The sequence below is a fragment of the Pelophylax lessonae genome, assembly GCF_965119305.1.
Source record: "Pelophylax lessonae genome assembly, chromosome: 4".
Taxonomy (NCBI): domain Eukaryota; kingdom Metazoa; phylum Chordata; class Amphibia; order Anura; family Ranidae; genus Pelophylax; species Pelophylax lessonae.
Genome location: NC_138771.1, coordinates 600,182,704 through 600,203,193, shown reverse-complemented (window position 1 = coordinate 600,203,193; position 20,490 = coordinate 600,182,704). Strand labels below are relative to the sequence as shown.

The 20,490-nt window shown below is 48.4% G+C and overlaps 1 protein-coding gene across 2 annotated transcripts in view; it reads right to left on the bottom strand.

Annotated features, from left to right (window-relative positions):
* The window catches only part of DNM2 (dynamin 2), a 256,519-nt gene that overhangs the window by 117,326 nt on the left and 118,703 nt on the right, over positions 1-20,490 (bottom strand). For both annotated transcript variants that reach the window (XM_082254569.1, XM_082254568.1), the window contains exon 5: positions 13,621-13,719. In XM_082254569.1, coding sequence (XP_082110695.1) covers positions 13,621-13,719 — 99 coding nt within the window. The remainder of the gene's footprint in view (positions 1-13,620; positions 13,720-20,490) is intronic.

Here is a 20,490-nt window from a genome sequence, read left to right as displayed (position 1 = left end):
GCGATGGTAGAGGCCGACGCCGCCATGCCCTTCCGAGGACCCTCTGGAAGCACAAACAAGGAGTCCGTCTTTCGAAAAGACTCAGTCGATTTAAGGTAAACCCTTATCGCCCGAACAACATCCAAAGAATGTAATCTCACCTCCTTTGGGTGTTTAGGCTTTGCGCACAGCGAAGGCAAGACAATATCCTCATTAAGATGGAATTCCGAAACTCGCTTCGGAAGAAAAGGATTAGGTCGCAAGACCACCTTATCCAAATGAACAACCAGATACGGAGACTTGCAGGACAAAGCCGCCAGCTCCGACACTCAGCGAGCCGAAGTGATCGCAACCAAAAAGGCGACCTTTTTGGACAACATAGACAACGAGATCTCCCTGATCTGTACAAAAGGAGCACGTTGTAACACAGATAGAATGAGATTCAAGTCCCAAGGGGGCAGAGGATCCCTCCTAGGAGGAACCAGATGCCGCACTCCCTGAACAAAAGTGCCAACCAAGGAGTTGGAAGCCACGGGACGTTGAAACAGAACGGCCAGCGCAGACACCTGACCCTTTATCGTAGCCAGCGCCAAACGCTGATCGACACCCGTTTGAAGGAAGGACAGCACTCGGGAAACCGAGTACGTGCGGGGAGAAAACCCCCTGGACTCACACCAGGCAAAATAGGCCTTCCAAGTACGGTAATAAACCTTCCCCGAGGAAGACTTCCTTGCGTTGATCAAGGTATGAACGACCTCTGGGGAGAGACCCTTCTCCTTCAGGACCTCGGTCTCAACAGCCAGGCCGTCAAAGCTAGCGACTGTAAAGCAGGATGGTACATCGGTCCTTGAGACAGGAGATCGTCTCGAAGAGGCAGACGCCACGGGGCGTCGACCGCCAGATTCACGAGGTCTGCGTACCAGGACCGGCGAGGCCAGTCCGGTGCCACAATAATCACCGTGCTGCGTTCCGAGTGTAACCTGCGAAGGAACCTGGACAGCAACTGAATCGGTGGAAACGCGTACATCAGCCTGTACTGATGCCACGGGGCCACTAACGCGTCCGACGCGTCTGCCCGAGGGTCGCGCGTCCTTGCCACGAACCTTCTCACCTTGTTGTCGAGACGAGACGCGAACAGGTCCACATCTGGAAGACCCCACTTCGCGCACAACATCTGGAAGACAGCCGGGTAGAGAGACCATTCCCCCTGATCCAGGGTCTGGCGACTCAGTCCGCCTGCCAGTTCTCCACCCCCGGAATGTGAACCGCCGTTAATCGCCGGGACATGAGTCTTGGCCCAAGAAAGAATGTCGGCCACTTCTCGAGCCGCTCGGGCACTCCTGGTGCCCCCTTGGTGGTTGATGTAGGCCACCGCCGTGGCATTGTCCGTCTGCACCCGAACCGGGCAGCCCTGCAGCCGGTCCGTCCAGCGATGAAGACAGATTTATCGCACGCAATTCCAGAATGGTGATCAGAAGGGAGGACTCCCCCTCCGACCAAGTCCCCTGGGCGGACAGAACGCCCAGAACACCACCCCAGCCCGACAGGCTGGCATCCGTGGTGATTACCGTCCACGAGATAGGACGAAACGACTTGCCCCCGGACACCATCGGGGACTGGAGCCACCACAGAAGGTCTCTTCCGGTGCGATGACTCAACGAGATTTGAAGATCCAGAGATTGAGGTCGCCCGTCCCACATGGACAGGATCTCCGCTTGGAGACCCCGCGTGTGAAACTGGGCGAAGGGAATCGCCTCGAAGGCCGAGACCATCAATCCCAGACATCTCATGCACGTCCGCAGAGACGAGTGCGGAACGTCCCTGAGGGACCTGACTTCCTCCTGAAGAGTTCTGAGTTTGTCTTCCGGCAGGAAGACCTTCGCCTGCACAGAGTCCAGAATCATTCCCAGGTAGGGAAGACGAACCGACGGACTCAGTGTCGACTTTGGAAAATTTATCGTCCAACCAAACTCCTGCAGAGTTTGCATCGTGACAGACAGGTCCTTCTCCAGACCCTGGCTGGTCGCAGACCGAACCAGAATGTCGTCCAGATACCCCAGGACAGAAATGCCCTGGGCCCTCAATAATGCCAGAACCGGTGCAAGCATCGTGGTGAAGACCCGCGGAGCCGAGGCGAGACCAAAAGGCAACGCCACGAACTGGTAGTGATCCTCCGCAATGGCAAATCGAAGGTACCTCTGGTGACCCTCGAAAATGGGGATGTGAAGATACGCATCCTTCAAATCGATGGAGGCCATGAATTCCCCCGGAACCAGGGCAGCCACCACCGACCGCAGGGATTCCATGCGGAACTTGCGAACCCGCACAGAGCGGTTCAGAGCCTTCAAGTCCAGAATTGGACGAACCTTGCCCTCCTTTCTGGGCACGGTGAACAGATTGGAATAAAACCCCCGAAATCTGTCCCGATGAGGCACCGGAACTACCACTCCCTGAGCCCTCAGGTCCCGCACCGCCAGGTGCAGGTCCCGTAAACGCTCTGGAGACAGTTGAAGATTTGAGGGAAAAAATCTGCTCTCCGGCCGAGAAACTCAATCTTGTAACCAGATCGAACGATCTCCTGAACCCATCTGTCCCGCACGCGGGCCAACCAGGGCTGAAGAAAAACCGAGCAAGCGTCCCCCCACCCCAAAACTGGGTGAGGACGCCCCTTCAGGCCGCACTGTTATGGGATGCGGATCCGGATTGACCGGACTTCTGTTTTCCAGACCAGGGCTTCTTCTGAGAGCCTTGACCCTTGAACGGTTTGCCCTTGTAGTGCGACCGAAAGGCACGAAAGGACCCCTGAGGGGGGCGAAAATTAGCATGCTTCTTCCCAGAAGCCCCCTTAGCCTTGGGGAAATGGGGCAAGAGAGTGTTCTTACCTCCGGTGATCCCCTTAATCAACACATCCAAGGACTCCCCAAAAAGGCGAGACCCATCATAAGGCAGAATGGCTAAAGTCTTACGTGAAGACTGGTCCACCGACCAACATTTCAACCAAACCAGGCGGCGAGACAACACCGCCACGCTGTGCACACGTGCAGCCAACGGGACTAGGTCCAAGTCCGCATCACAAAGATACATGACACCCTGGTGGATTTGATCCACCATATCCAGGGTCGCCGGCGAGGCCGAATCGGCCACTAGGACGCGCCTAAGCATCTGCGTCCAACTTGCGACCGCCTGGGCCGCCATGAGAGAGGCAAACAGAGCCTTAAGCATAGAACCCATAACAGAATAAGTATGACGGGCAAGAGACTCCAATCTCCTATCCGTGGCATCACGGAACACAGGGGAATCCTCTGCAGGAATCGCAGTGGATTTGTTTAAAACCGCAATTGCGTGATCCACTGGGGGTGGCACACACCACCTTTCATCAGTGGAAGGCGATAAAGGATAACGCAGCTTGAACCTACTTGGTACAGCAAAAGGTTTGCGCAGATTGCGCCATTGTTCCTTAACAGCGCGCTGAAAATCATCATTGCAGGGAAAAACCTGCGGCGTCCTGCGTTTTCTCTGCGTCCCATAAGCCGCCAAGGCAGCGGGGGGACACACTTCATCCTGCAAACGCAGCGTTTGTTTTATGGAAGCAATCAATTCATCCATGATTGCAAGCTCTTCAGGCGAGCCAGGGGGAGAATTACCAACCCCTTCAACTTCAGCCTCCACCTCGGACCCCACTAGATCCAGGGAGGAGCGGGACCCCGATAAGGAGGCCCCCACCATAACAGCCCCATCACCTTCACCCTCAGAATCAGAGGAAAGAGAAACTCTGGGTCTTTTAGTAGATTGAGCAGCCACCAGCATCTGCACCTGAGCAGCAAGGCCAGCCACAATAGTGGCTAAATCCCCCCCTGGGGGGGGGGAAACAGCGGTCCCCTGGCTTTTCACCAAGGCGGTAGGAAATTTTCCCTCCTGAGAATCCATTGCCCCCATTACAAATGCCGGATAATAAAGGGTTAACTGCCCCTTTAACAAGCGCGGCGAGCGCAGCCCACCGCACCACACACAAGCACAATGAGACCCCCACAGGGACAATAAAACTGACACAGGCAATGGATAAGAAGGATATAACCTGAGGAGACCCTCGCCGCTGCTGCCTCGATCGGTGTTCCTGGAGAAGAGGAAGTGATGCTGCCAGGGCGCTCTATGAAAGCCTATGGGAGGCTACAAGAAAATGGCCGCCATGCATGTAGAACATGCGGCCGGAGCGAGTGTAGGCAAAATGGCGCCGTTTGGCGCCGAAACCACCGCTCCACAGTACAGTAATGCACACATGTCATCCATGTATAAAAAAACATGTCAGATCGCCGCAGCGATCGCTGTATAGTGCCCAAACATGCCCCACAGCACACAGCTTCTCACACTGACAAGGGTGACACACACAGTGTCACACAGCTCCCCCCCCCCCTTGCAGCCCACAGCATGCAGCCGAGTGATAGGGAGACAAACAGTGTGAACAGAGGCAGGTTACACAGTCCCAGACTGACACCCCCCAGACAGACAGGTCCCCACATAGATACACTTACCTCACAATGGCGTGGGGGACCCGCACAGGCGAACAAGCCGTTGCACATGAGGCAGGGAGAGTCGCATACAAGACGCACAGAATGGGGGTTAAGAAACCGCACAGCGTCCAGTGAGGTAGCCACCTCACCAATCATCCCTGCACCGAACAGGGATGGGTCGTTCACTGTGCCAGGAGCGTTACCTGGCTGAACGCTCGATGGCAGGCTGGGAAGCCACTGACCCACGACCTGCGACCAGGGGGATCAGCCCGAGACCCAGCCCGCATGATCCTCTTCATCCGAAGAACTAACGCTGACAAAAAGAACAGCTAAGTAAAGGTAGAGAGAAAACTCAAACAAAAAATCAAAAAAGAAGAAAGAGTCTGGGGCACAAAGCCCCAGCACAGAGAGAGCCAGCCACTCCTGACAAGCTAGACATTGAAACTGAGATATGGTTGCAGGAAGTAGGAGGGTATTGACTGAGGGGACCACCCCTTGAGGGTGGGATATGTTAAAAGCTTTAATGTTAACATATTCTGTTGCCTAGCTACTCCTTCGGAGCAAAGTCTAATACCCCCATATGTGACGAATATGAAGAGGCGGCGACTGTCGGAGGACGTAAGAGAAATCCCTTTTCTTAATAGTACATTGCGGGACACAGAATGAGTATATTCTGGGATGCAGAGACATCCAAAAGCAGTCCAACTGAGGGCGTGGGTCACAGGGCAAATGAAGGCTAACAGGCCCACAAAAGCCAGCAGGTTAAAAGATGGTCCAACAGAGCTTACAGAGCCATCTGATGGATTTATGGACTGAAGTCAACGTTAGCTAAGCCTTAAATATACACATAGTAGCTAAGCACTAAATATCCACATAGTAGAACAAAGGGATATTAAACCCTCAGCCCTGTTCAAGCTGGTACCATGCCCCAGATTTCCTATTTCAGTGTGGCTCCTCTCTCTTGCTGCATCCTATCCTGGTGCTATGTCTCACTACACGCATCAAAAGAAACAGCGCTGTAGCCCAAAATGGCAAGGCCACTCCCTCCTCCTCCCTTATCAAAGTCAACAGACTCACATGGGACTGCACTGTCCACAACCTTCTATGCTCTTGGTTCCTGCTAGCTCAGTGCTTCCCTGAACTTCTGGTCATTGCTGAAAAGTGTTAACTGCAGTTGCTGGGGTAGGAATTTTAGCAAATAGTAGGGGAATGCTTATATTACTGTGCGCAATGTGCCAAATTAAAAAAATTGGGTGTTTGTCTTACCGTAAAATCCTTTTCTCTGAAGTTCATTGACAGACGAAGCTCCATATAATTCTTGACCATTGGGCTATGGTGACCCCTACAGGAGTAGAACACTAGGCAGGAAAAAGATTTACCATGCCTATGGGGCCATCCCTGCAGGCATACACCAACACACTCTGCTATAGGCTCCAGTTTCATTGCAAGCAGTGTTAAGCGGAAAAACCCCAAACCACTCAAGATAGAGGGGCAGGTGCTGCGTCTGTCAATGAACTTCAGAGAAAAGGATTTTACGGTAAGACAAAAATTCAATTCTCCATTGTTCATTGACAGACGCAGCTCCATATAATTCTTGACCATTTGGATGTCCCAAAGCAGTATTTTCAAGAGGGGTAGGAAAACGCAGAAAAAGAACGTAATTCCCAACAAGGATAAAAACTTTAGCCAACCAGAGAATATAGAGCTCAACCAGGAACAATAGGCGCTCCCCTGGACAAACACCCTCAAAAGAGACCGTCTCTTTCAAACAGCAGCCAGCAAAACCTTGCGGCCAAAAGAAGCATCCGAAGATGCCAACACATCAACTTTATAAAATTTTGTGAACATGTGCATTGACTACCAAGTTGCCTCCTTGCAAACTTTTATCACCGAAGCCTGATGGCAAAAAGTCCAAGAAGCACTCAGCGCTCTAGTAGAATGCGCCTTCATTGGGAAAGGTGGAACCTGACCCTTCAGTGAATAAGCCTGAACCACCGTCTGCCTGATCCACTTAGAAATGGTCACAGCAGACCAAAGGCAAAGCTTTATTGCCCTGAGTTCCAGAACAGTAAATCGGTAGTCTGGACTCTTTCACTGTCCAAGACCCCTGGGCACACAGCTTCCACAGTACTCCTCCCCAGCCAAACAGGCTGGCGCCCGTGGTCACCATGGTCCAATACAATGGAAGGAAAGACTTGCCCTGACGCAACGCCGTGTTGTGACTAAACCGAATCATAGAATCGAACGACTTTGGATCTTTGTTCCATCTGACCAGAATTTCCCTCTGTAATGACCTGGTGTGGAACTGAGCAAACAACCTGTCTCCCGTAAAGGGAAGGTCAGAAAGACCAAATTTTGAAACCTGGTTCGCAGAGCAGCTTTTTGGCCACACCATGCGCCTAATCGCAACCAGCACCACAGACACTCTGGCTACCGGTGAAGCCACATCCAGCGACGCACCACATATATTCAGAAGGGCTTGGACCATTTGGTCCATTCGCCCCGTCAGGCCCGATGAGAGCTGCTCCATTTCTAAGTCACCTTTCAGCAACTTCGCCCATTTCTTTATGGTCTGTGACATCAGAGTGATCACAAAGACCGGTTTCAGTATTGAGCCCGCTATCACATGCAAATGGCGTGACAGAGACTCAATCTATCCATGGGGTCTTGAAATACCAGGGACTCCTCCACCTGAATCACAGAGACTTTAGTCTGGAAACCAGATGATCCACCTTTGGTGGTCCAGTCCCATCTAGCGGATAGCGCATCTGCAAAGAGATCGCGTCTTTGAAAAGCGCTTAGGCCCCCCTAACATTTCTTTGATGCACCCCACTGTTCATTATAAATGTTGTCAAAAAGTCCTGGAGAGGGAAAACCTTGCCTGACTTCTGGGATTTGCGGGTGCCAAAAGGACAACTGCGTCCCTGATGCTGTAGAATCATCTGCCACTTTTAAGGTTTCCCGCACTGACACTAAGCGCCTCCACCAGCGCAATTTTCCGCACGGCTGTGGACGAGGATACATCAGAATGCGAAGACGCAGATCCACAAGGATGGCATGCATCCGCAGCGGCCATATCTACCTCAGAATCTGAGGATACTAGAGAGGCAGGGGAAAGCATAGGGTGCTTTCTGCTAGTGGCATTGTTTTAAAAAACGAAATCCACTTTTGACACCAGGTTTTCCAAACTGCTGTAAATACAGACAGGGGCTGCAACCCAGAGGGTCCTGCAACCGCACTGAGGGGATCTGTGGGTGAGATTTGGTCCTGGGACTCCATATTTACTTAATACAAAAAGTGTCACTTTAAGAAAAAAAAAAAAAAACTGCAAAAAACGTGATCCACACCGCTGCACCACAAGTCCCAGCCCTAGCACAGCCTGCAGCAGGGTGAATGAGAAATAACCACAGGGACCCCAGTAACATACCAAAATTATATGGAAGGATATAGAAATGTTCTGTGCAGAGAGAAAAACGATCTGACATATGAACAGGAAATACCTGGGTCATGTACTAGAGTCACCCTAGTTTCTCCCTGCTGTCCAGCGATCGTGGACTCCCAAGAAAATGGCCGCCCCATGCATTCCTATGGGAGAAACTACCAAAACATGGCCACCCATGCATTTCAATGGGAACATTAATTACACTGATGCAGAGCAAAACTACAGCAAAATAGTGACCCCCCCCCCCCCACGGTGCGCCATGTGGTCTCCAGGACCCCCCCAGGGGGGTCATTAGACAGTGGCATCGGGGGGGGGGGGGGGGGGTCCCCAAGAGGGGCCCCCACTGGGATAAACCTCCCCCCCCCTGCAGAACCGCCGCAATACATCTGCCCCCCCTGAGGTAGGAACCTGCTTGTGGGGGAGAAAAACCTAAGGGGGGCTGATATCACAGAGAGACCAGGGGAACCGAGCGCCGACTTTCCCAGGAAGGGGCCCACGTCTATCCCGAGACCACCAGAGAAATGGGGGGACACTTAATCACCATACCAATGGCATCAGGTGGGCACAACTCCGAATTGACTAGTTGTTCACTCAGGGTGGGGGTGCTGACAGCCAGGGGGTACGCTGCGACACCCAGGTCGTATGCGTCCCAGCAAGGTGTTTCACTCACAGGCCAGCCCCGTCCATCGGGGCTCTGTTGTAGCGAGGCCGAGTTCTAGACTATAACCTGCGCACGCTCGCAGGCCTGGTTAGGAGACCTTAAGGATTTAGCATATCCAGTCCGAAACCCAGCCGGCTGTTGCTTGTAGTTCCCTCAGGAACAAAAGTAACTAAAAAATAAAGTCTTACAAAAAGGTTCCCAAAAAAAAACAAAAAAAAACAGCTAAGACCGAAGTCCCAGCAGGGAACTAGGTCCTACTCCTAAACTAGGCAGAAACAAACTGGAGCCTATAGCAGAGTGTGTGGGTGTATGCCTGCAGGGACGGCCCCATAGGCATATTAAAGCTTTTTCCTGCCTAGTGTTCTACTGCTGTAGGGGGCAGCATAACCCAATTGTCAAGAATTATATGGAGCTGTATCTGTCAATGAACGATAGAGAAAATGCTAGTTTATTAATATGAATTTTTGTAAAGAAAACTAGGTGGAATTACTGTGAATATGAGAAACAGATGCTGGATGCTAAAAAAGCCCATAAAGAACAAGTAAATTTACTGTAGTGCTTATTGCCCAGAAAAGGGGGAACTTTCTATTTGAAGTCATCAACTTGAACATTGAGCTGTGTAATCCATCTAGTAATAGTGGTATGAGAAACCGACTACACCCTTATGCCCCTTTCACACCTGTGTGACTAGTCCTGCAACTTGGATCTGCAAAGTCGCATGACAAGTTGTACCCCATGATTTCCAATGGATACTATTCCCTGCACTACTTTGGTCCGACTATGATGAGACTTGAGATCCATAGACCTCAAGATAAACACAGACATTGCTTCAAGTCGCGTCAAAGTGTTGTGCAACTTTCAGGTCGTACAATTGTAAAAGGGGCCTTCAGGAATGCCAGAGTTGGACTGTTGAAATTAACCTGTAGCTTAGATAGAAACTGACAGCAAAGACCACATACAGATAATGGAGGGAAATCATCTCCGGTTGTTTCAGAGCTGGACAGAAAGATGAAAGTACAATGCCCTGGTTTAGTGAAAAGAAAGAAACCACCTTTGGGAGAAAAGCCCTGGGCATCAAAACAACCTTGTCCTTGCATAGCACAAAAAAGGGCTTTAGGGCTGCCAAATCAAACTCATCACAGAAGTGATGGCGACGACAACTTTGCAAGGATAGACAGAGGAATAATCATAATCAGTCCAAAAGGGCAGTCACCGAATAGCTGGGGAATGTACAGGAGGAACAATGAACACGAACGAAGGCCTTCACTATGAAGTTTGCAACAAGGGGTCTCTCAAAGAAGAAAATAAAAAAAAAAGGTTAAGGCAGAGATTTCACCTTTGCTGGTATTGAAGGCCATACATTGATCTAGAGCAGACAGGATAAAAGACAGAATTTGTCCCTTTGAAAACTTCCTGGAATGGAATTTTCTTGTCTCGCACAAAGTAATATGGTTTTTGTGTGCAATGGTAGACTGTGAAAATTCCAATTCCTAATGAGCATAGGAATAGCAAAATCTCAAAGGCCACTGTCCCTCAGGACCTGGACTTAAAAACAGCCAAACCTTTAGGGTCCATTCACACCTGACAAGTTGCGGTCGGTCGCCTGCCATTGATTAGCACAGGACCCGTTCTAATAGGAGCGACACAAGTCGCTCCGACTTAGAAAAAAGGGTCCTGTATTACTTTGGGGCGACCTGGAGGTGACTTGCATTGACTTCAATTATATGAAGTCCGTGCAAGTCGCACCAAGGTCGCGGTGCACAGCCTTCACAGGTCGCCCCAGCAAGTCGTGTCGCCCCTGTCTGAATGGGATCTTAAAGGCTGTGAAGGAAAAGCAGGATGGCAAAATGGCCCCTGGACAAAAGATCCAGATGATTTGGGATAGACTTTAGAGACTGCCAGGAGTCCATGTCCCTTTTCTCCTGTGCCTGATCCATTTATCTGGAGATAACCCTGATCAGTTTGTTGTTTAATCTGGAAGGATCCACATCCGGTGTCTCCCACTTGCGACCGAGGTCTTAACCTAGTTCTGGGTGAAGAGCTCTTTGAGTTGCAAGGATTCTAGTGCCTCCATGATTATTGATGTAAAAGCCACAACCTTGGCATTGTTCAACAGAATCCTTGTCAGATGACAAGTCCAGCATTTCCAGAAAATTGATCAGGAGTCAAGCTTCCTCAGACAACCAAGTCCATTGTGCAGAGAGGGTCCACCTCCAAAGTTCATAAAGCTGGCATCAGTCATGAGCACCTTCCAAACTATTAGGAGGGAGCATTTTCCCAATTTCAGTGCCAAATTTGTAAGCCTCAACACCAAATGTCTGGCAGAAATCCAGTACAGCTCACCAGCCAAATAACACAATTCCTACAGTAAAGCACAGAGGTGGTAATATCCTGTTATGGGGGTGTTTCTCTGCAACAAAAACTGGAGAACTTGTCAGGATAGAAGGAAAAATGGATGGGACAAAATACCGTCAAATTCTTGAGAAAATCTGCTGCCCTCTGCCAGAATGGTGTCAATGGGAAAAAGGTTTACCTTCCAACATGACAATGACCACAAAGTGGTTGAAGGAGAAAAAGAGTGAATGTACTTGCATGGTCTAGTTATAGCCCAGACTTTAACCACTTAAGCCCCGGAAGATTTTACCCCCTTCCTGACCAGGGGGTATTTTGCGATTCGGCACTGCGTGACTTTAACGGACAATTGCGCGGTCGTGCGACACTGTACCTAAACGAATTTGACGTCCTTTTTTTCCCACAAACAGAGCTTTCTTTTGGTGGTATTTGATCACCTGTGCGATTTTTTGATCACGCGCTATTAAAAAAAAAAAGAGCGTAAATTTTGCAAAAATAACAATATTTTTCACATTTTTTTATATGAAATTCCCCCCAAAAAAAAAGTAAAAATCAAAATTTTTTTAAATTTTCGGCCAATTTGTTTTATGCTACATATGTTTGGTTTAAAAAAAAAAAAATCGCAAAAAGCGTATTTTGATTGGTTTGCGCAAAAGTTATCGCGTTTACTAACAAAGGGAAAGATTTGTCATTTTTGTTGTTTTTTTTTTTAACGCGTAATGGCGGCGATCTGCAATTTTTTTTGCGGTACTGCGACATTGGGGCGGACAGATCGGACCCTTGACTGACATTTGTGACACTTTTGGGGTTACCAGTGACATTTCTACAGTAATCAGTGCTATACATATGCACTGTTACTGTAAAAATACACTGGTTGTGAAGGGGTTAACTTTATTTGGGAGGGAGGGGCTGTGTGTATCCCTAGGGGCGTGCTTTCTACTGTGATTGGCTGTGGCTTGAGCTGTAAGGACACTGATCAACGGATCTACATACTAGATCCGTTTGATCAGTGTCTTTACAGCGAGGAGAATGACAGGTGGCTTGTTTACACAAGCTGCCTGACATTCTCCCTCTCCCCCGCTGATCGCCGAGTGACTGGCGGACATCGGGTCCGCTGGTCACACGTGCGGGGGGGGGGGGGGTCCGTGACCACGCGGGAGCGCGCCTCCGGGGGCGCGCACTCGCTCCCTAGACCCTCACAAGCTAGTGACGTAGCCCTACGTCACTTTGCCTGTGAGGGGCTGACTGCCGACGTAGATCGGCGTTAGGCAGTCGGCAAGTGGTTAAACCCATTGAAAGTCTGTAAAATGACTTGAAGACTGCAGTCCACAAAAAGTCACCATCAAATTAAGCTGAACTGAAAGGTGGGCAAATATTGCAAAGTCTAGATGTGCAAAGTTAGTAGGAGACATATCCCAAGAGACTAAAGGCTGTAATTAAAACAAAAGGTGGTTCAAAACACTGACAAGGAGGTGGTCCTTTTTCCAACTCCTACAGTGATTTGTTTTTATATTTTTTCTGACATCTTGGTGTTATATCTTTTACTTGCAGGTTATAAGTCGCACTGAGTAAATACAGCTGGATGAAACAAAAAACAGTGTCTTCACTTCAGGCTGCAAAGCAACGAAATGTGATTTTAAGGGGGGGGGGGGGGGGGGTGGGTGGTGGGATTCTTTCCTATACCCACTGCAGTAGTGGATCCGGAAGCATGCCAATATGAAGCCTCAGGGGCTTTGCAGCAACTGAAGAATCTTTCTTGCAGCAAAATATCTTAATAGAGAAAAAGAAAATTTGCTTTTCTCAGAGAAAATTTGTTCTAAGGACACTAAAAGCGCCCACAAGCATGGAGTGTTTATACTGGACTGCTCTTACAGCTTTTGTTTCGCCAGTGTTCAATCTTTTGAAGGAAGCACCATAAACCAATGTACCCAAATACTCACTCATTCTGTTGTGTTGTACGAATAGGAGAATAAAACTCAGCAGGTAAAAAGGATTCGCTATATCCAGGGCTTTTTTTCCAGCAGGAACGAGGGGGGGGGGGGGGGGGAACGCAGTTCCAAGTTCCAGCACTATATGTAATAGCAAGGAGTGATGGGGTGTGATTGGGGGGGGGGTCTATGGATGCTGGCTGATCTATTTTTGCATGGGGGTCTGTTACAGAGTGGGTCTTTTGCTAGTGGGAGGGGTTCTTCTGTTGCTGGGAGGGATCTACTGTTGAGGGAGAGGTCTATTGTTCATGGCTGCTGGAGGGTCCATTGATGTTGGCTGCTGGGAGATCTGTGGTTGTTGCTGGGGGTCAATTGGTGTTGGGGATCTATTGTTGCTGGAGTAGGGGTCTATTTTTGCTCACTGCATGGTTTTCGTTTTAACCATCTTTCTTATTAACAAATTCCATACAAATTACTTAGTAGCAGAAAATGATACTTGGTTATTTATTCTGTAAAAGGGGTAGTACTGGGGAGGTGGGAAGTACCAAGGAATCGTGCTCAGAGGTGGGTAGGGGGCGGAGACAAAGGGTGAGTAGTTCCTGCCCCCAATTAATGAGAAAAAAGCCCTGCCTACATCTATGGATTAGATCTGTTTTTAGCTTCCAAGATGGAGCTTCATTTTAACAGTTTTTGTAAGATTTCCAAGCTCGGTTAACCCATGTCACTTTCACCCGCAGAGGACCTCCATACCTCTCCGTAACGGTAGTAGCTTGTTTTCTAGAATATCTCTGGCATCAGTTCCCTCATCCATCAGATCCAGTTTGGTTATAACACCAATTGTCCTTAAGCCTTGGAGAAATGAAAGCAAAAATGAGTGTAAGGAAATAGCTTAAACAAAAAAAGCACTCTTAAAATGGGACTATATAGGTGAACTGGTATGCGTCATCTGTAAATACTCAACACTACCATATAGGGTACACATGATTTCTGAATATGAAACAAAATTTGCTGTACTACAGAACATCCTTTGAACCTGTAAACGGCAGACTTGGCTCTGGCCCGTACCATCCTCCGGAGCCTCCACATTGGTGAGGTCACCTATTACAACAAACGCTTAAATTTTACAAGATACAGAGATCAGCTAACAACTTTAGCCACCTATATTTTATGATTTTTTAATAACAGTTTCGATATGAGGTGATCACAGCACATAACCTGAAAAAGAAGCAGATTTGTAGATTGAAACCTTCAGTGTATAGATAAGATACTGCTGCAGTTCAAAACCAGGAAATAAAGGTACACAGTTACTATTGTGTTTACTGGCTATCCTACCCTCTATGGAGTTCTCTAAGGGCTCTTACAGTTCTGATGTTTCAGTTCTGGGTGAGCTGAATAATTCACTAGCTTTCTCTGACACTCTGGGGGTAAGACCTCCCAACTGTGCCACTGTCCATACAAGAGTGAGTCTCAATTCAGGTGCAACAGCAGTAGCCTGTATACTTGAGCTGTAATCTCAATATTAGAATGGAAACAACATTTCTGTAGTAGAACTAATGGCTCGTTTCCACTGAGCTTTCTGGTACGGTTCGGTACGCTATTTATGCCGTTTCCATTATGAATGGTACCCTAATTCCGAACCGTACCACTTTTTGGTACCCTTTTGTTGGGGTACCAAGCACATTAGTACCGTACCAACAGGGTGGAGCTACACTCTGCAGAACTTTGATTGGTTGACAGAGAATCGTCTATCACAGCTTTCCTGCTACACCACGCCTATCATGAAAGGGTACTATTGGCAGTGGAAACACAATGTGTACCGTTCCGAACCGTACTGAACCGAACCGTACCATTCAGTGGAAACGAGGCATAAGACTTCTCATAGTAATGGCCATGGTGGAAGAAAGGACGTGGGCACCAATGGAGTCCCCAAGGCAGAGAAAAACCCATAAGAGTGTTTTTGGATGCCTCGGAGATCCAGCCCAAATTAAGATGTTAAGTTTACGGAAGACTGACAGTCAATGATCTATTCTTCCCACAATCATCACCCACCCTATGTGACGACAATACTTGAATGTCAGATAAAAGTATCTCATTCATATTATACATTGGACCAAATATACAATAAAAGAGTGCACTAAATAGTGAGGTGAACATACTGGATAAAGGACAACCAGTTTTACAATAGATGCAAAAAAAGGCTCTTTATGTGAAACTAGAAGAACCTTCCCTACACAGGGGTTGGAGTCTTCCAGACCAACTGTTACCCCCATAGCAAGTTGTTTTAACATCTCTACCCCAGCGATTTAACAATTTACACCGTCATCCAAGGATTGAAATTTCTTACAAAGATAGAAGGGATGGACTACGTGATCAAAACAGGGTGGTTCCACAAACTTTTCACACCCTCCCATCCTGTTCTGGAACACTGAGTGAAATCCAAACACAGGTGTGACCGCTCCAGGTGAGGTGATTTCAGGTGCAGGTCGGATCCGTCATCCGGTAATAAACTGATCAAATATAGAAAAAAAAATGATCGCACTCCGGAAATTCAAATAAAAAAAAAAAAAAAAAAGTGATTTATTCTTCATCAAATAACATCAACGATCAAACAGACATGGGACAACTGGAGGTAGACGCGTTTCACGACATGAAAAGTCGCTTACTCATTACCACGAGTGTTGTGGTGATATTTGATGAAGAATAAATCACTCTTTTGATTTGAATTTCCGGAGTGCAGTCATTTTTTTCTATATTTGATCTGGAACATTGAGTATCTACCTTGACACATTCCATGGTGATTGGAATGAGAGGATTGCGTCAGGGTGGATATGCTGGGGTATCTTCCTGACACTTAAAGAAGCTGCTTGGATAAATTGAAAAAAAAGTGTCTACAACATAACCAGTCCAGTTTGAATGTGACAAACTAGGTAAATAGGGGAAATACATACAAAAAAAAAAAAAAAAACACCAAACATCCACACGAAAAAAGCATTTTTGATTTGTAAGAAAAAAGGTTTCTAATGGCAGAACATTCAGCTCCATAACTTTAAATACATTTTTCAGATAATCAAACTGCTGGGTGCTAAACCTTGTGGTGTCAGACATCTGCAATAAGATTGAACTGGTAATCTATGGTCAGGAGAGCAAACTAGTTGAGGATTATCAAATGTGTTTGCTGGTAATCAGTTACTTAGAAATAGAAGATCATTTTCATTTACAATCTATTCCTCTTAAGAACCACAGCAGTCTGCATAATCAGCAGTAAAGGGTTCACAATTCATTAAGATTTGTGCAGACAACGCAACTTATAAAGACACATACACAAGATTTCACAAGACATTTCCTAATCCAAAACTTCCTTTAGCTGCATTATCTGGGTACCACGTGTGTACAGTCCTTTAACCCTTAAGAATCAATTGAAGCCAACATACCAAGGTCATTTTTATCAGCATATGTCCATTACTTTTGGGTTCTATTTTGCACTGTGCATCAAATCGTTTTTTATTTTTCCCCATAATAAATTTTCCCTTTTTTCTTCTCTTCTTGTATATCAGTGATGCTCCTCTTTTACATCCTCTTTCAGAATCTTCCCATCTACATGTATTTCAGCAATGCTTGCACATTATTGCTTAGGGTTGGCTTCCAGATAGTGACAGCAATGAGTCATGCTTTCACAAAATGTGATGGCTGTCTGTAGTTACTCCCATAACAGAAAAAGTGCCTTAGATCTTCATGGCAGGATCACTAGGGATCATCTTATGAAAATTTCAAACTTAACATTGAAAGCATTCGGAAATAAACTTGATAAAGCGCATAGCGCGAAACATGTAGTCATGGCAACCATATAGCTTGTGGTCCACCCTGGTTCCTGGTATTTCCCCGCAATTGGCGCCTGTCCGGCTGATGTCACAGCTACGTAACTACAGCAGAGTCCTTTCATTCTCACGCCGGCTGGTTTCCGGCTTTGTGCACACACTGCTCAGCAGTCCCGGGAGACTGAACTCCTCGCACTCGTGTTGCTTGCTGCCAGGTGCCCTTGTCCACTCCAGCCCAGGGGGATGTAAGCATTTTATGCACTTTGTTTTTCGGTTATCAATACCAATAAACTTAACCCTTTCTATACTGGATGTTCACCTGACTTCCTTATCCATTGCATTCCGATGTGGTTCATGCGCTGCCGTCCTCATGTACTTTTATTCATATCAGCACCCTTCCTATGCTCGTTGGTTAGCAGCAGAAAAACCGCTGGGGAGCCTCACAGGCTTATTTCTATCCCTCCACCCTAAAGGCACCCCAGGAGCCCCAGATTTGTGATTGCTTTGACTTCTGGACTGGAATTTTTCCTATGGCTGCCCTGGGTGCGAATCATTTTACTGAGCCATTAGTTGGCTAACAGCAGAACAACCGCTGGGGAGCCTCACAGGCTTACTTCTATCCCTCCACCCTACAAGCATCCCAGGAGTGCCTGTTTGTGATTATTGCTTTGACTTGGGAACATTAGGCAATTAAAAGATGGGAGGAAAAATTGAGAATTTCAAATGTACGCAGCCATTTTATTTCATACCTATGATGGGGTTAATTTTCACTGCAATATAAAGGACATGTGTTGTGTCTATGTTTGAAGACTACATAAGAGAGCAGACCTGAACAACAACATTATAATGCCCACATCTCTTATAATGTCACATACATGAGGGTTCAGAAGTGATTCGACATTACAAAAAATTGACTCAGAACAAAGGAATGTTACCTCTAAATGCCACAGCAAATCTGGATAATGAGGCCTGCTACCTCACACCTCCCCCGACCCAGCTGTCAATCCCTCCTGTACTCACTGACTAAAATCAGGTCCCCTTTTTGATTTTCTACCAAAGATCAGATCATCCTATAACCAATGGATATTCTGACAAGGGTTGTAACCCTCCCTTACCCTAACCCAAAAATGAAAAAAAAAAAAAAAAAAAATGGATTTTTGACTTACCATAAAATCCTTTTCGCTTAGGTCAATTGACGGACGCAGTCCTCTGAAGAGCAATACCGCCCCCTACAGGAGTAGGACACTAGGCAGAAAAAAATTTGTGTCTACGCCTATGGGCAGTCCCTGGGGGTATACCCTCTCTCTTCCTGCATAGGCTGTCAGTTTGTGGCAAAGCAGTGTTAGAGAAAAGCAAAAAATTAGAGGGGCAGGTACTGCGTCCATCAATGAACCAAAGAGAAAAGGATTTTACAGTAAGTAAAAAATCCAGTTTTGTCCATCGTTCATTGACGGACGCAGTCCTCTGATGCAGATCAGTAGGGACGTCCCAAAGCAGTACCAAAATGAGGGGTGGGAACCAGAAGAGAAAAAAAACAGTCCCAAGGCCAACATGGCCAACCAGGCAACACAGGACACCTCAGAACAATCAGATGAGGTCCACCTGAAAACAAACAGAAAAAACACCCTCAAGGCAGGCAAGAGGCCCCCTAAACCTCAGCTGGCAAAACCTTGCGGCCAAAGGAGGCATCCGCAGATGCCATCACATCCACCTTATAAAATTTGGTGAAGGTGTGAACAGACGACCAAGTCGCCGCCTTGCTAACCTGAAGCACAGACGCCTGATGGCGAAAAGCCCAAGAAGCACTAAGCGCCCGAGTAGAGTGCGCCTTGACAGGGAAGGGCGGAACCTGACCCCTAGTGGAATAAGCCTGCACCACTGTCTGTCAGCCATTTGGAAATAGTCGCAGCAGACGCAGGCAGTCCCTTCTTTGGGCCATCCGTGAGCACAAAGTTGCGAAAAGACTCCGTAGATACCAAATACACCTTGAGCGCTCGAATATCCAGGGTATGCAGGGCAAATTCCTTAGGATGTTTTGGCTTAGGACATAAGGAGGTAACACGATGTCCTCATTTAAGTGAAAACTGGAACAACCTTCGGCAGGAAGGACGGATCCGGCCGAAGTACCACCTTGTCCCTGTGAACCACCAGATAGGGAGAACAGGACAGCGCAGCCAGTTCCGACACCCTGCGCGCAGAAGTGATGGCCACCAAGAAGGCCACCTTCTGAGACAAGGTAAGCAGGGGGACCTCCCGAATATTCTCATAGGGAGGCCTCTGGAGAACCGACAGCACCAAATTAAGATCCCGTGGCGGTAGCGGAGGTCGCACTGGAGGTACCAAGTGTCGCACCCCCTGGATGAAACTACGCACGAGGGAATGTGCGGCCAATGGCCTCGGGAAGAAAATGGCCAAGGCCGAGACCCGACCCTTGATAGTACTCAAGGTCAACTTTTGATCAACTCCCCGTTGAAGGAAAGCCAAGATCCAAGCCACCGAATAGGAGCGAGGGTGGGTCCCAAGGGACTCACACCACACAATGTACGACTTCCACGTACGATGATAAATCTTCCTGGAAGTCGCGTTCCTCGCTTTAAGCAAAGTGGGAATCACTGAAGCAGATAAACCCCTGTCCTTCAGCACATGGCTTTCAACAGCCAAGCCGTCAAAGCCAGCGACTGTAAAGCAGGATGGAAGACTGGCCCCTGAGAGAGCAGATCCACCCCGAGAGGAAGTCTCCACGGGGCGTCTGCGACAAGCCTGACCGGGTCGGCGTACCAGGTGCGACGAGGCCAGTCCGGAGACACAAGAATGATCGGAATCCCTTCCGAACCTATCCTGCAAAGCAACTTGAGAGGAGGAAAGACTTATATTAGCCGGTACTGGCCTCAGGGGGCCACTAGCGCATCTGCGGCATCTGCCAGAGGGTCCCGGGAGCGGGCCACAAACCTCTGTACCTTCCTGTTGATTTGAGATGCCAACAGATCCACATCCACAGTGCCCCAGCAAAGGCACAACTGTTGAAACACCTTCAGATGCAGGGACCACTCCCCTGCATCCAAGGCCTTGTGGCTGAGGTAATCCGCCTGCCAATTTTCCACTCCCAGAATGTGGACCGCGGAGAGAGCCGAAACATGACGCTCTGCCCAACGCAGAATGTCCGCCACTTCCAGGGCCGCAAGGGCTCTTGGTGCCCCCTTGGTGGTTGACGTACGCCACGGCCGTGGCATTGTCAGATTGAATGCGCACAGGACAACCCTTCAGACGGTCGGTCCAGTGCGTCAGGCAAAGCCGGATCGCTCTCAGCTCCAGCACATTGATCGGCAATCGAGATTCCTCCAGTGACCAGACTCCCTGAGCAGAGTCCTGATTGAGGACTCGCCCCCCCACCTGGTCAGACTCAGAGTCCGAAACATCAGAGGAGACAGGGGTATGGGGGGGGGGGGTGGTTTCTGCGTACCCCACCCTCTAAAGGCCACCTCCACCCAGGACACAAAAGCTTCCAGGACCGCTGAAAACGCATCAGTGGACAGTTGCGACCCGGAGGGCCCTGCGGCCTCCGTGAGGGGATCAGGCGGGGAAACATGGTCTGAGGGGTCCATGTTGCACTAATAGGACCCGCCAGCAAACTTTGAAAAAAATGACAGAAAATAGTTTTTTTTTGTATGAAAAGGGAACGTCCCCACAGCGCTACCCGGAGGTCAGGCCCGCGCTACGGACCCCCGCAGATAGAGAATAAGCCCCCAGCAACTCTGACCTTGGAAAGCAGCAATCTTCAGGAGGTCTGCACGTGTCAGCGGTGGAT